This window comes from Uranotaenia lowii, chromosome 1 (genome assembly GCF_029784155.1).
Source record: "Uranotaenia lowii strain MFRU-FL chromosome 1, ASM2978415v1, whole genome shotgun sequence".
NCBI classification, from domain to species: Eukaryota; Metazoa; Arthropoda; class Insecta; order Diptera; family Culicidae; genus Uranotaenia; species Uranotaenia lowii.
Window position 1 is genome coordinate 197881763 of NC_073691.1, and position 16830 is coordinate 197898592.

The 16830-nt window shown below is 41.8% G+C and overlaps 1 protein-coding gene and 2 long non-coding RNA genes across 3 annotated transcripts; 1 reads left to right on the plus strand and 2 right to left on the minus strand.

The window, feature by feature from the left end:
• The first annotated feature begins 105 nt into the window (after positions 1-105).
• On the plus strand, positions 106-1630 carry LOC129739597 (uncharacterized). The gene is made up of 2 exons (XR_008735906.1): positions 106-1018; positions 1077-1630. It is a non-coding gene; the product is annotated as an uncharacterized LOC129739597 (long non-coding RNA).
• A 504-nt stretch (positions 1631-2134) lies between these two features.
• Positions 2135-16424, minus strand: LOC129739598 (uncharacterized). The gene is made up of 4 exons (XM_055731077.1): positions 16102-16424; positions 2821-2897; positions 2553-2742; positions 2135-2334 (listed from the first exon to the last, which is right to left on the minus strand). Exons 1-4 carry the CDS (start codon positions 16217-16219, stop codon positions 2252-2254), a joined length of 468 nt encoding a protein of 155 aa, XP_055587052.1. The 5' UTR covers positions 16220-16424; the 3' UTR covers positions 2135-2251.
• LOC129739599 (uncharacterized) lies at positions 6543-12624 on the minus strand. Its single transcript, XR_008735907.1, has 5 exons — positions 12562-12624; positions 12430-12501; positions 12128-12367; positions 11456-12064; positions 6543-6668 (listed from the first exon to the last, which is right to left on the minus strand). It is a non-coding gene; the product is annotated as an uncharacterized LOC129739599 (long non-coding RNA).
• Positions 16425-16830: the final 406 nt, after the last annotated feature.

Genomic DNA, 16830 nt, shown 5'->3' on the forward strand with positions numbered 1-16830 from the left:
ATTCACATATCGTAGTTAATCATCAAAATTCAAAAATTTTAACAAATCCGGCCTAATTTCGTAGAATATCCAAGAACACACCTAGAACCAACTACAGCGATCCGAATGATGATGCCATTTGATAAAATTCTTTGTTTTATAAAGCTCGACGAATAGAGAGTTTAAAAGAGATGATAGTTTTCCACTCAATATTTTATTGAGGTAACTGGTGAACTCAAGAGCAACGGAAAAGTGAAAGGTAACTGCACCAATCTTTATCAAAAAAGTATATATATATATATAAAAAAAAAACAAAAAAAAAATTAATAAATAAATTTACTTTTCTTATTGTATGTTTTAGTATACTTGAGCATTTATATTTTCTTTTTCATAAATTCGTTTTGCAAAAAGCAGACTCAACCCTGGGCGGCAAGAGTTACAGCGAAGTCTTGATGTCAGAATTAATAACCTTCCGTTATTAATTCCTTGGGGGGAGTATGGGGTAATGTTACCATTGGGGTATTCTGCCCAATCAGAACCCACCGAGAGCAAGTATTAAGAGTACTCAATCTGAGTGCTTACTTAGAAGACATAATATTCATCGATTTAATATCGACAATTTTTCCCGCTTTTATTTAAATATATGCTTCATTAATAAGAACAAAAACTGTTAAATGACTGAAACGGACCTTAGTTAGTATAAGATTAAAATATTAAAACACAGTAATCACAAATGTAACACAGTAGCGATCACTCCAAATAATGGATAGAAAGTATTCACTTTACACTGATGACACGAAACAAAATACACTAAACACTTAGCCACGAGTTAAAAATAAGAGTTGGAAAACGTCAACTGGAAAGCGGAACGGAAATGCCAGTTAGGATGGGTAGCTAATCATTATACTAAAAGGCTCTACTTGTTCTTTCCATTCTCAGCCGGCAAAGTGTGCGCATCGGGCATATCGATACATTTAGCCCAATAAAGTTAATTAGTGGAAAGATTTAATACAAGTTCCAGAAGATAGCCTTGAATCAAGTGAGTGATTAGCATTAAACCTAGCAATAGCCCATCCTAACCCATACCAATTCTACAGGACCCAGAAATCTTGTGCATAAAATCCAACAAAGCACCATTTGGTCAGAGGCAAATGGGCCAGTGATCCGAAAAGCAATTCGATCCTTTCGGCCCTGAAGAATCAGAGAGTTGCAACCGAGAAGTTCCGCAGAGGCTCCAGGTTGGCTTAGGCAAGCCAGTGAGCCTTCTCGTTTAACGCTACCGTTGGTCTGTTGAGGAGCCTGTGAACCAGCACGAGGTGCTGACCCGCGGGCACCATCCAGAGCAACCAAGAAGGATTGATCTTCACCACGAGGTTCTGGAGGGCACCGTTCGATCCCTTCAAACGGGCTCGTGAAACTTCGAACGTGTACCCTTCAGTTCCGTCGCTCCATTGGTGACCTCAGCTTCGAAACTAGGTCCCGGAGTTCATCCAGTTGACACCCCGAACATTCGAACCAACACCTGAACCACCATAGACCATCCATCGCCGGCCGGCCCAGCATCAGCAGCAGCAGGAGCAGAAACACACACCACACCCACACACGACACACACGTAAGTTTTTGTAAAATATACAGGACATGAAAATTTTACGAGATTGTGTTTTCCTAAGAACATCCGACCAGTGCCCATTGTGAGAAGCCGACCCGAGGTTCTCCGCAACCTCTGCTCTGCTAGCCAAGCAAAAGAGGCCGCATGTGAGCCCACCCTCACTAGAATTCCCGTGGCTTGACCAGGAATTCGAGGGCAGTAGTAGCTGGCCCTGCTGGCCAGCTAAGTAATAGGTTTCATCCCTGCCTAATATGAGTGGTCGAAAGCATTCCAGGAAGACAAACAATGGACTGGGTTTTCCGAATTGATACCAATCCAGGAGCTTCACGCTCATTTGAAGACAGATCTAGATTTTCATCATTATTTTCCACAAATAAACTTTTAAAATTTGGGTTTAAGAGTAGGTACTTTAAAAAAAATTTCGCTGAAAAAACCACTTCCGTCATCGACGATCACAGCCTACTTAGATAAACTAGTACAGTGGAGCGCAGAGAAACTTCTGGAGGCTATGTAACTACGACATCTGCCAATAAGAATCTGATAAATCCGATTTTTCACCTTTGTATTTCGATAGTTTGATAAACTTATTTCACAGCTTTTATCATTTCTTAGTCATATAAGGTATTTTCATGGACCGACATGTTTAGTCAAGCGGTCTCGTTTTATGCTGGCATCCTCACCGAGTTTAAACTTTCGACAGCCTTGAGTGCACCTTTGATTATCCACATGAAGAGCAAAAAGAAAGCTGAAACGAGAACCAAATGGATAATTAAGTTTTAGACCACACATAGGGGCCATTCGAATATTGCGTAACGCAATTTCCGATAAGTTTTGACACCCCACCCCCTCCTTCCATCTAAGTAACACATTCGTATCAGATTTTCTATGCAATATTCACAAAGCGTAACAAGTTGTTATACCAACTTGTTTTTGAATGACCAAGGTTTTAAAGTAGAGTTTTACCTGTGATAAACGCAAGAACTACGAGAGAGACAACTACGACAATGGCTATTGCGCTGGCACGATTATCCATATCCGCCTTTTGGCTGGTCATAACGATCGCTGCTATATCGATGACAATGCAGAGCACCACTATTATGGCGTAGTGAATTTTCATGTAGAGAATGTAAACTCTGATTAGTTCCGCACGTCGCTGTTGGGAGAAGAAAAAAAAAACAAAAACTGATTAGTTGAGTAAGTCGAAAAAACATGACAAAAATAGAACCCATACCTTATACAATCCTAACAGCAGCATTCCTGCGAAAAATAGAGCTCCCAATCCATTGACAATTGCCGAAACGCGATATTCTGTGAAAGGATGTTAAATGCTATTAGTGATTCAATTTAAAAGTATGTACAATAAGGCGTTTTGAAAATTTGCGATAAAAATATGACTCATAAAAAAAAAAATTTAAGCACCGGAAATTGTATCAGGGGAAACCTACATTCTACATTGTACAGAAAAACTGTATTTGAAGTGGGCAAAGCAACCTTTGGACTGACTAATACCCTGCACGCTTTCGGAAAGCTAAACTTCCTTAGCTAGGCCTACTTGATGGTTCGATCAGATAAGAAAATTTGGATTTTCTTCGCAATGTGGTTCGAAATTCTTGGAATTAAAAAAAGCACATTTCTAGTTAACTTGTAACCATTCATTTAATGGTTACAATAAAAATTGTGATTTTTGGGCCAGTTTGGATGAAAACATTGTAAATATTGTAAATAAAAATTATTGTTAGTAAATGTCTAAAATTAGGATAAGATATCTACATGTTTGTGTGATGTCTTGTCCTAATTTTAATAGCAATCGGCTGGTGTCACTTAGGGATTAAGTTTTTGTTTATTTTTTTTTTATTTGTTAAATTTTTCGTTATTTATTCATTTATTTATTTATTTATTTATTTATTTATTTATTTATTTATTTTTGCCGTAATCATTCATTATTTATTTAGTTAGTTATTTGTTAGGAATTAGTTTTGTTAGTCTAGTATAATTTGTTCTGGAATGCACGCTATAAAAAGAGATGTTAGAAAATAAGACACCAGCCCTCTACACGCTCTTTTTTTTTAACTCAAAATTAAGTTCGACCGAGGTTCAAAACATAGTTCGATTCTATGAACTTAAAGTTAAGTACCCTTTTTTCCTCCTTGCGATGGATCAAAACGGAGTTCGAACTGCGAACTCAAAATTGATCCCTTTTTTTTCCTTCGGCGAGGGATCAAAGCTGAGTTCGACCTTATGAACTGAAAATTGAACTCTCTTTGTTGGATTGAAAACACTTAGCGAGTTCAGTCCGAACCGGAACAGCAACCAACGAACACGTCGCAAAATTATGTCGTTCCGGAACAATTACCGGAAGACTATGAAGGAACTTCATAATGAAATGCATGTTCACCGTGTCAGCGTAAAATTCTGTCCGTCATTGTCATCATATGGTGAGCGGCTTGGAATGTCCGGAAACTTCCGGATGTTGTTTACTTCCCGTGGGAAGTAACATCCGGAAGTTTTCTTTGACCGGGAATGTCAAAACTTTCCATCGCTCTGTAATTGCAATGCAATGTACCGGAACAGCAACATCCGGGTACAACAAATTTTAATCATCCTTTAATTCCCTGAAAATCAGCTACCCTCAAAAAAAAAGGATAAATCCGAGTTCGGCTGACGAACTTAGTATTGAGTATGCCTATCAGAACTTAGTTTTGCTATTGCCCAGTCGAACTCAAAGTTGAGGGAAGCCATCGAAGTGCTGTTTTGAACCAAAACAACTTAATTTTGAGTTTAAAAAAAAGAGCGTGTATATGTCAGTTCCTGTATTGTTCCTGTCATGTTGCTGTCATCGAAGGGGACGAGAACATCACCGACGGGAAATGGGAACAGGGCTAAAATAAGAGGCAGAAAATGTATAAATAGAAGGAGCTCGCAAGACGCGAGGCTTTTTATGCAAGTTCCGGTCCGAGGTGGAGCAGCAACTGCGCGGTCACACACCAAAACGTGACAATCGTTCGTATCCGCAATTGGGTGGCTCTGACCCCCTTCCCACGTTACATTAGATCCAGTTGTGATCTGTATAGTTTTTTCAACGGCCAGTTGGAAGACTTCACGTCGTTTTTCCCCAACTGGTCGGTCGAGGTGGCTTAGTGAAGGGAGCCCCAGTACATTAGTTTTCCCCCAGTGTCGCTAATCACCATCAGCCCTTTGTTAAAGAACACCGGTGACCCGTGAGTGCTTTAGGTCGTGCAAGTGACAGTGCCCCGACTACGTTACAACCCCCAAGGGGCACTTTAGGCTGTGGTGAGACCTGGTGGGAATTCCCTCTGGGAGTTCCAGTGCCGACCAACCGTTACAAGCCCCTCGATAGTCGTGAGACACTCGCGTGGTTTTATCGTGCACGAACTCTATAGCTCCCCGGACCGTGTAGTGAACGACAGGCCTACGCCCAACAGGCCGAGTAGTTGCTCGGATTGCCCGAAGTGCAATTCGACCTGTTCCTGAAACTGCCCTGTTCCTGTTTTCATCCGGATCCCGTTACGTCGTTCCTGCAGTAGTCCCCCAACGAGTCGACCACCGAGAAACGGCCGCAACGAGTTCGTCGAGTTTGAAAAATAAATGCGCAAGTACAAAATTAAACCCCAAAATCTTACCACATTTTCTCTTGGTTCATTAACCCCTAAAATTGAAGAACACTCACAAAGAAAAGTGAATTGAAAAGTTTTTAAAATAAAAGTTATGTATGGTCTTTCTTCATCCAAATTGTTGCGTCTTAATTAAAAGTGCATTCCCTAAAATTCAAAATTATTCTTTCTTGTTGTTTGTTTCTGTGAAGTTCAAATTGGTTTTAAAAGTCCGCCCAAGAATCATAGTTTGAATTGTTATTGTTGTAAAATTTCTCCGGTGATCAATACATTTTCCCCTGTTGAGCTAGCGCAGGGAAGTAGGGTCAAAACGACTCTAACAATTGGCGCCCAACGTAAAAATTTCTGATTAAATTTAAATTTTCATTATTAAAATAGAAAGAAAAAGTGGTCTACTTTCCAGACCAGAAGTAAATCCCTTTTTCTAATTGGTCTCCCGGAGAAATTCAGTTAAATTTAACCTCATTAAAATCGCGTAGTTGTTGAAGCAAGTTTTTCTAAAGTCATTTCACGAGGAAGTTTTGGGGATGAAAATTCCCTGATTGCAGCGAATGATAATAACTATTATACAAACCATACTCTTCTCCCGAATTGTTGATCGATCTGAAATTGTTACTAACCATTCTAAAGTACCTTCTTATCCAACAGCAAAATTATAAGTTCATATTTGCCAAGACTAATCTTGCATTTAGTTGTGTTCATACCAGATATTGCCTTCCTTTGGCGTTTAAAAGAACCCAAAGCCACCCACATATGTAGCATATTTCTTTTTCAGCTCACATATCCAAAAGAATCACATTAGTTAATTTATTACTTACTAAGCTAGAGTTAGTCAATGATGGAGGACTTGAATTTCAATCAAGCGATAGATCGCTTGGTGAAGTGGTATCATGTCATGCGGGTGGAATTATTGGAGGAAGATGAACTTGAGCAAGAGCTCAAATGTCGCGACGTGATACTATCAGGTTTGGATTTATCTCGGAAAAGAAAATGTTTGCGAGATGCCTTAAAAAGGGAGAAAGAATCCGGTTTAAAATTAAGTGCCCTAAGTCTCAGAAGCGATCCCGAAAATGAGAGGGAGCTTTGTTTGCTTAAATTTAAACAGTTAAAAAAACTTTTAGAATCTAATATTTCAGACGAATCACAGAAAAGGATTTGCTTAGCCCGTCTAGCCCATGTGGGTACACGAGTGGCTACCCTTCTGTGTTCGTCAAGAGGTTCCCCTAATCTTCTAACACAGATGCAAAATGTGTTGGTTGAATTAGTCCAACTCATGCAATCTGTCTACGATCCATCGGGTATCGAATCGCAAGAAATCGTTGTCCAAAATCCATCGCAGGCTATCACCGAGGCAAACACCAACACGGAGGTCGAGCTTCCATCACCCTCTGTTCTGGGCCAGGACGACCTGGATTGGATCCACAGCTTGCAGGCGAGGATAGTTGGCCTAGAAGAAGAATTGGCAAAACGAAAAGAAGGAAGAGAAGTTGAAACTCAAACGGAACAGGAAGTGTTCAATGTTTCGAACCCACTGGAAAGGGATTTCAGAAATCACTCTGAAAACTTTTCTGCTATCTCCAGTTTTCAGAACAATTCTTTCCCTCAAATTTCCCATAATCCTACTTATCCTCACCCACATTTATCTTACCATCAAACTACCAATCCTTATCCATACCTAACAGCAAATATTTCTCAGTCCCACAGTGAGAATAAACTTCCAAATATTCCGTCCAACCAGCCCACCATTTCAAATTTTCATCTGAATCACACTATCAATCCTCAAAACCCATATCCCACTCTTACCAATCAAATTCCTGTTAATCCTAGCAACCCGAATCAATCCCTTCCCAATGTGAATTTCTCACATAATGTCGGACAGCCAAATTCCTGGTCAAACAATTGTCCAAATCCGAATCCTTCTCAGCCTCAGCTCCCATATAACGCGTTTCCAGGCCAGTACCAGGGACCATCCGGTCTACCTCCAGGACATTGGGGATCGCCGTACGGGAATCCAGGGTTTCCTCATCAGTTTCAGCCCCCTTTTCATCCCCGACATACCTTGCCAGTTTCCAAATGGAATTTGGCTAAGTACAGCGGAGATGATCAAGGTTTGAAACTGAATGAATTCCTAGAGTTGGTCCACACTCTGTCGTTGGCCGAAAAGGTTTCCGAGCAGGAGCTTTTTGAATCGGCTGTTCATTTGTTTACAGGATCTGCCCTCAAATGGTATATGACACAGCGATCAATGGGTCGTCTCGTCAGCTGGCAGCATCTTGTTTTTGAACTTCGCAGGACATATATGCACCCAGATTTGGACGCTCTCATCAAAATGAAAGTGTACCAAAGGCGTCAACGACAGCAGGAGTCATTCTATGAGTTTTACAGCGAAGTAGAGAAGTTGATCCGAACGATGAGTGTACAGATTCCAGAATTCGAGAAAATCCAAATCATTCAGCAAAATATGCGAATGGATTACAAGAAGCTAATGGCTTTCATTCCTATTTTGAATTTGGAATCATTACTCTCGGCGGGTCAGAAGCTTGACGCGCTTAATTTTTCCGCGTACAGCAAGGTGTTCGGCTCCGATAAGGTGGTTCACGTGGTCGAAGGCGAAGATCCAGAGCAGCCGAGGTCGACCAAAACCAAGAAGCAGGCATCAAACTCTGATTTCATAGTACCAGTTCAGCAATATCCGAGGGGTAATTCAGCGGGTTCTAAAGCGAATATTGCTCCGAAGAACCAGAATCCGATCCCGCAAAATTTACCTGGTCCGTCACGGCAAATATCCAGTAAATCTACTGCAGTCGGGGAACCATCTGGCAGTCAGTCGCAGCCTCAACTCACATTGGAGACGGTGGTAAACAACCACAAGCCTCCTCCATCAAATCGGTGCTACAACTGCAATCGGGAGGGACATCATGCAGCAATTTGCCGTCAACCACCAATCATTGTCTGCTTCAAGTGCGGGCTTCGTGGTTTTCCGACTGCTATGTGTCCGTACTGTTTAAAAAACCACGGTACTGCGAGCCAAAACCGCGGTTCGCAGGAACGCCAGGCGTAATTTCTTCTTCTGACGATTCGTCAGCTCCTCCGTGGTTCTGGGAAACGGTCCCGAATCATTATTATTCAGCAGATACTGAAATCTGTAACATTTCATATCCATTCCCAAATGATCACCGTCCGTTTGTAGATATCCAGATTCACGATATTCCCGTTTGTGCCCTACTAGACAGTGGCAGCAATTACACCTTGCTTAACCAGAGGGTTTTCCACAAGACAAAGCACGAAAAACTGAGTCCACTGAACAAATCGCTGGATCTCCGTTCAGCTAGTGGTGACTCGATGGAAATTTTAGGCCAGGCCTTTCTGCCTATCCAGTTTGATGGACGAACCAAAGTCATCACCACTCTGGTGGTGGCTAATTTGTCTATCGACTGCATTTGTGGGATGGACTTTTGGACCAAATTTCAGATCGTTCCCACTATGTTGTCTGGAGATTCCGTGAATGCAGTGGTCCTGGAAAATGTTTCTTTGCCCTCTAACTGCTTGTCGCTAGAAGAAGAAGGAAAATTAGAGATGATTAAATCGAGCTTTTTAGCAGCAGGTCACGGTAAACTCACCATTACACCTATGGCCACTCATCGGATCGTCTTGAAGGAGGAATTCAGAGGCAAGCCACCAGTTCGTCAATTCCCGTACGTGAGGTCTCCGAAAACCCAGGCGTTGGTAGCTGTTGAGCTGGAACGGTTGCTCGAGGCCGGCATCATTGAGCGTAGCGAGTCCGACTGGTCGTTGAATTGCGTGCCGGTCATTAAACCCAACAAGGTTCGGCTTTGTTTAGACGCACGGAAGATCAACGAAAGAACTGTCCGTGATGCTTACCCTCTACCCCACCCTGGAAGAATATTAGGTCAGTTACCAAAGGCAAAATATTTGTCTACCATAGACCTGTCCGAAGCGTTCTTACAGGTTCCCTTAGAAAAAGAGTCCCGGAGGTACACAGCTTTCAGCGTGCAGGGTAAAGGGTTGTTCCAGTATACCCGGATGTGTTTCGGGTTGGTCAACAGTCCTGCGTCATTGGCCAAAATCATGGATTCCGTACTGGGTCATGGTATACTGGAACCGAATGTTTTTGTATACCTCGACGACATCGTCGTGGTTACAGAAACATTCGAGCATCATGTACAGCTTCTTACGGAGATCTCCCGTCGTCTACGTGAAGCCAACCTAAGCATCAATCGGGAAAAATCACAATTTGGGGTATCCGAAGTACCTTTCCTCGGTTACCTTTTAGGAACGGAAGGTTTACGGGCGAATCCGGAAAAGGTGCGGCCGATTTTAGAATACGAACGGCCCTCAACTGTAACAAAGCTCAGAAGGTTTCTTGGAATGGCCAATTACTATCGGCGATTCATTCCAGACTTTAGTGGAACCAGGGCAGCTCTGACTGATCTGCTGCAAACAAAATCTAAGCTGATTCGGTGGAATGAAGACGCCGAAATTGCATTTGTCCGCATTAAGGAGCTTTTAATTTCCTCACCCATATTGGCCAGCCCGGATTTCAGCCGCCCTTTTACCATCCAGACAGACGCCAGCGATGTAGCAGTAGCCGGAGTGTTAACGCAGCAGCAGGAGAACGGAGAGTGCGTTATCGCGTACTACTCCCACAAACTAACCACTCCACAAAAAAACTACCATGCTGCCGAAAAGGAAGCATTGGCAGCTATGTTAACCATAGATGCTTTTAGAGGGTATATTGAGGGTTACCATTTTACTCTGATCACCGATTCATCCGCTCTTACTCACATACTTAATGCAAAGTGGAAAGTCGGATCTCGTTGTAGTCGGTGGGCGCTCATTCTGCAGCAATATGATATGAGAATAGTGCACAGGAAAGGCAAAGAAAACGTCGTTCCTGATGCACTGTCTCGTAGCATTGCAGCAATTGACGGCTCACCTACAACGTGGTACGATTCCATGATGCATAAAGTTGTGAGTAAACCGGATGAATATGTCGATTTTAGGGTTGTAAATGGTAACCTTTTCAAGTATATCTCGGTACCTGACTTTCCGCACGATTCAAATTTTGAATGGAAGATGATTCCACGAACGGAGGATATTCCAAAAATTATACAGGATTCCCATGACTCTGCATTCCATCCCGGATACGAACGAACGTTGTCAAGGGTAAGACAAAGGTTCTACTGGCCGCGAATGGCGGTGCAAATCCGAAATTATGTCCGCCAATGCACTACGTGTAAAGAGGTGAAGCCATCCCATGTAGCTATGGTACCCGAAATGGGGAAAATGCGGTTAGCCGACCGCCCCTGGCAAGTTATTTCGATCGATTTCATTGGCCCACTTCCCAGAAGTCGTAAAGGCAACCAGCATCTGTTGGTGGTTTCGGACTACTTTTCGAAATGGGTTTTAGTTCAGCCTGTGAAGAAAATCGCTAGTTCAACCCTGTGTGCAATTTTGAAAGATCAATGGTTCATGAAGAATTCTGTTCCTGAGATAATTATAACCGATAACGGTTCTAGTTTTCTCTCGAAAGAGTTCAAGTCATTGCTTGATCAATTCAAAATTACACACTGGTTGAACTCACGGTATCATTCACAGGCGAATCCCGTAGAGAGAGTAAACCGAACCATCAACGCTGCTATTAGGACCTACGTTAAAGAGGATCAGCGCCTCTGGGATACTAGAATTGCTGAAATAGAAATGGTATTGAACACCAGCATACACTTGCCCACTGGATTTACGCCATACTTCATTATACACGGCCATGAATACGCAGAACTAGGAAGCGATCATCGCCTGGCCCGCCACGGAGAAAATCTCACTCCCGAACAGTTTGAGGAGAGACGCAAAGAACTATTTGTGAACATCTACGACCTAGTCAAAAAGAATCTCGAAAAAGCGTATGCCAGGTCAAAACACACCTATAATTTGCGTATTCGTCCAGCAAAACCATTTATCAAAGGGCAATTAGTTTATCGTCGAAATATGAAGCTTTCCAATGCAGGGGAAAGCTATAATTCAAAATACGGACCGCAATTTCTACCATGTAAAATAAAAGGTGTACGTGGAACCTCTTCGTACATACTCGAAGATCTTAGTGGCAAAGATTTAGGGGTGTGGCCCACTGCACACATAAAGCCAGCATAAAAGTGCTACCCTACTATCTCTCGTTTTGAAATGTGAGAAGGTGTGATAAAATGATAAATGACTCACCGTTGTTTTTTTCCAGCCGTTTGTTGATTTTATGGATCGAAATATCCAGCTTAGTCCGTCCTAGTGGAAAATGATTCTTTTTGGGTTCTGGTGAAATTATTCACACTATGTGGCGCGTGTGCATCCTGATTGAGATCCTGAAAGAAGGACAATTCCGAAGAAGCACAGCGTCCTTTCGCCAGACCTCGGTACAGACCATTCCACGGTCGTTATCCTGCCAACAGTTGAATAAACATTTTGGATAGTGCACTGCTGGTTATCCACGCTTGACACGCTAACTGGTAGCTAAGTGGCAAATCGAAACTGTTCTCTATTGCCGAATGTAGAAAATACTCCCACAATTTGCAATACAATCCAGTGATTGTTTTGATTGGTCGGGAGAAGCTTTTTACCAGCCAGAAAAGCGCTCCGCGCAAGTGTAGGTAGGGTCCTGCGTTACCAGCACTTTATCCGGTATCTAGCCATTCGTCGCTAGCAGGTCGGCCAATCCCAGCAAATCGTCTACCATCTCACGGCTGCTATTAATGCTAACATGGTCTTTAAAGTGTTCCAAAAGCGAGACCATTTTTTCCATCCGGTCGAGACACCATCTCCATCACGATTAGTTTGCTAAAAAAAAAAAAAAAAAAAGTAAATACCAGCTTACCTAAACAAATTGGAACAAATAAGTACCCTTGCGGTTGCCGCGTTCCGTTCCGCTTCTTCGTCGAGTGCACCCTATCACGTCCTTGAAGCGAGAGCCGAGCAATCTACACCCTCGAAAGAATCATCACCCGGTTTAGCGATTCAGGACATCGTGAACCGATCACATAGACTCGGTGTAATCCCGTTTCTTGAGCACGGGAAGCGAGCCACCCACACATCGCATCCTCTTTTGAGCGAGCCATCACATTCGAGCCGGATCCGGAACATCTAAAAAGAAGCATGGAACCAAACCTTTGGTATCGAAAGGCAAAAATTATTTACCTCCTTACCTGAACTCTGGCTCCTCTAGTAGCGATTCCGGCTCACTCGGACCCAACGAGCATTCCCCGGCGTGTGAAGACCTGAAAATAAACGAAGGTAAAGGAGAAGATTCCAAAAATCGCGATTATTTCCCAACCCACCTCTAGTTTTCTTTCACACATGCCGCACAGAGAAACCAAAACTATCCCCATCAATGAATGACGTTTTTATGCCACGTCATCATCCGTCATCATCAATCGCCAACAGTCATCATTAACGAAAAGCGAGTTTCGTTCAGTTTGGCGCAGTACGCAGCCAGTTAGTGCGATGTTTACACACGATCAAAGAATTAAACCCAATTCTGCGTTATTTCGCTATTTTGCACTCAAAATTGAGCGATAAATGAAATAACGTTTCGAGTTGGTAATTCTTCTAATAAAAGTAATCGTTTCAGTTGCGCACGAACTGAAACTGATGAATAAGTTTAAGTTTTCTATTAGTAATAACGTAATTAAGTGTTGGATGTTAGTTATAGGGATTGAAGGTTGAATGATAACATGAATGGGAGTATGAATGATTAAAGGAACGAAAGATAATACTAGTCGGATGAATCAAGAAAGAATGCGTGATTTAAGATAGAAATAGGTAGTTTATTTATTTATTTTAGGCTAATTTAGGGTAAATACTGAAATATGTACGTCGTCACGGCAAATCTGGTAATGAAAAACATTTGATAAGAGGTGTCTTGGCAAATTTATGATCTCTTAATTTTCTGAGAGCCTATTGGACGAGATCGCACACTGAATGATTGGGGGGACACTTTTGGTTTTGAGAAACGATTTGGATCAGAGGAGAGAAAGATGGAATTTTTTTGAGATGACGCAAAATGGTAGTCGGTGATCAGTAATTCCTATTATGGACTCGTGATTTGGTGGAGGGAAGACTTTGTTTTGGCGACTAGCTCGGGATGACTCCGTTGAGGAACGAACAGAAATGGGCGTCTTTCGGGAAAAATCTTGGGTCATTGTTACCGTGCTTTGTAACCCCGTCTTCAAATCGGCTACGTGAGAAGATTCCTCTGCAAGCATGAACAAATTAATATAGCGATCCTAATGCTAAGGGAGCCGCGGTAGGTAAGGCGCTAATTCCTGCCGTGCATAGTGACCCGGCATTAGAATCGACGACATGGGGAGATTCCTCTGCTTGGATATGACTCAATTACTCTAGAATATGTTGCGAATTGAAGACCAAGGGAGCCACGGTATGTGAAGTGCTTGCACTCTTACTTCACAATGGCTATGAGGATATTCCGTTACATTTCTGTGAAGTTAATCAGCGGAGAACCCAAGGAAAAAACCCTCGTTCGAGATAGGACCTTTGCAACCGTGTCTAGTGACCCGGCCTTAAAATCGTCTACGTGAGAAGATTCCTCTGCAATGATGACCCAATTACCCTAGAATATGTTGCGATTCTAATGCTAAGGGAGCGCCGGTAGGTTACGCGATTACACATGGTGTGTTGTGACCCGGCATTAGAATCGACGACATGGGAAGATTCCTCTGGTTGGCTATGACTCAATTACTCTAGAATATGTTGCGATTTTAAGGCTAAGGGAGCCACCACGATGCATTGGTCCTCGGGTTTTTTCACCCCCGACTCCGGGAAGATTGTAACCATTCATTTAATGGTTACAATAAAAATTGTGATTTTTGGGCCAGTTTGGATGAAAACATTGTAAATATTGTAAATAAAAATTATTGTTAGTAAATGTCTAAAATTAGGATAAGATATCTACATGTTTGTGTGATGTCTTGTCCTAATTTTAATAGCAATCGGCTGGTGTCACTTAGGGATTAAGTTTTTGTTTATTTTTTTTTTATTTGTTAAATTTTTCGTTATTTATTCATTTATTTATTTATTTATTTATTTATTTATTTATTTATTTATTTTTGCCGTAATCATTCATTATTTATTTAGTTAGTTATTTGTTAGGAATTAGTTTTGTTAGTCTAGTATAATTTGTTCTGGAATGCACGCTATAAAAAGAGATGTTAGAAAATAAGACACCAGCCCTCTATATGTCAGTTCCTGTATTGTTCCTGTCATGTTGCTGTCATCGAAGGGGACGAGAACATCACCGACGGGAAATGGGAACAGGGCTAAAATAAGAGGCAGAAAATGTATAAATAGAAGGAGCTCGCAAGACGCGAGGCTTTTTATGCAAGTTCCGGTCCGAGGTGGAGCAGCAACTGCGCGGTCACACACCAAAACGTGACAATCGTTCGTATCCGCAATTGGGTGGCTCTGACCCCCTTCCCACGTTACATTAGATCCAGTTGTGATCTGTATAGTTTTTTCAACGGCCAGTTGGAAGACTTCACGTCGTTTTTCCCCAACTGGTCGGTCGAGGTGGCTTAGTGAAGGGAGCCCCAGTACATTAGTTTTCCCCCAGTGTCGCTAATCACCATCAGCCCTTTGTTAAAGAACACCGGTGACCCGTGAGTGCTTTAGGTCGTGCAAGTGACAGTGCCCCGACTACGTTACAACCCCCAAGGGGCACTTTAGGCTGTGGTGAGACCTGGTGGGAATTCCCTCTGGGAGTTCCAGTGCCGACCAACCGTTACAAGCCCCTCGATAGTCGTGAGACACTCGCGTGGTTTTATCGTGCACGAACTCTATAGCTCCCCGGACCGTGTAGTGAACGACAGGCCTACGCCCAACAGGCCGAGTAGTTGCTCGGATTGCCCGAAGTGCAATTCGACCTGTTCCTGAAACTGCCCTGTTCCTGTTTTCATCCGGATCCCGTTACGTCGTTCCTGCAGTAGTCCCCCAACGAGTCGACCACCGAGAAACGGCCGCAACGAGTTCGTCGAGTTTGAAAAATAAATGCGCAAGTACAAAATTAAACCCCAAAATCTTACCACATTTTCTCTTGGTTCATTAACCCCTAAAATTGAAGAACACTCACAAAGAAAAGTGAATTGAAAAGTTTTTAAAATAAAAGTTATGTATGGTCTTTCTTCATCCAAATTGTTGCGTCTTAATTAAAAGTGCATTCCCTAAAATTCAAAATTATTCTTTCTTGTTGTTTGTTTCTGTGAAGTTCAAATTGGTTTTAAAAGTCCGCCCAAGAATCATAGTTTGAATTGTTATTGTTGTAAAATTTCTCCGGTGATCAATACATTTTCCCCTGTTGAGCTAGCGCAGGGAAGTAGGGTCAAAACGACTCTAACAAACTTGTGACTTAAGTTGAGTGACTTAATAAGAATTTACAATGTGAGAAATTATTGAATTGAATTTGTAGGTTGTTGGATGGAAAATTTGATTTTCATGTGCTCGTACTCGTCCTAAATTCTTCAGAAATCGTGTTGTTTTTTGGTCCAAGCCAAAAAAATTGTACTTCGAGTAACTTTCAATCCAAGCCAATCGGTGGAATTTTTCTAAACCAACACATTTTAGTTTTATTTTTCACAAATCATCATGCAAAATTTCGGTAATCGCGTTGCGTAATTTCTGAGAAATTTCAATTTTTATGGTAATTTCGTGAAAAAATATTGTGACCATCAAAGTTGATCTAAATCATCACAGTAAAAAGCTATAGGGGTTCATACATCTCACTTCTCCAGACTCATGAACGGTACTGTAGGTTATTGGTTTATATTTTTCGTTCTTTCGTTTTTTTCCCTTTACTGTCAACTCACCTGTACTGTTGAGATTTTGGGCTCCGATGATGCCGGCAACGATAGTATTGAGCGATCCGAGAATGCTCAGGACCGCGATAACGTAGGTCAGCACGATGAAAGTTTGATGGGACGGCATTTTCGAGCCTTGCGATGGGATGTGATCTTAGTTTCGGATATTTCCTGCAGCGAACTTTACCGATTTTGGCACACTTTAGCCGTTTTGTAACCAACTTATCGGCGTGACGTTTGGGGAAGAACTACTTCACCGCGTGTAAGCGATATAGTGCACTCGAAAACTGCCCATTTGGTACCTAGTAGTTGCAAACTTTGTGGGAGCTGCTGATAATCATCTATGAGGGCAGTTTACAAGTGAAAAAATGGGATTTGACTGACTCATACCTTGTTGAGTCAAATGTACTATTTGCAAGCCAAAGTAACACCTCGGAAAAAATGATTCGAGTCGTAAATATTCCTTGTAATCTGCCAATTCTTTAATGATTGATCCACTTGGAATTCGAATGCCTAAAAGGGGATACTCTCTGCCAAATCCATTTAAAAAATGGTCCGATCAAATTATGACAAACATTACAAAAATGACAAAAATGACAAAAATAACAAAAATGACAAAAATGACAAAAATGACAAAAATGACAAAAATGACAAAAATGACAAAAATGACAAAAATGACAAAAATGACAAAAATGACAAAAATGACAAAAATGACAAAAATGACAAAAATGACAAAAA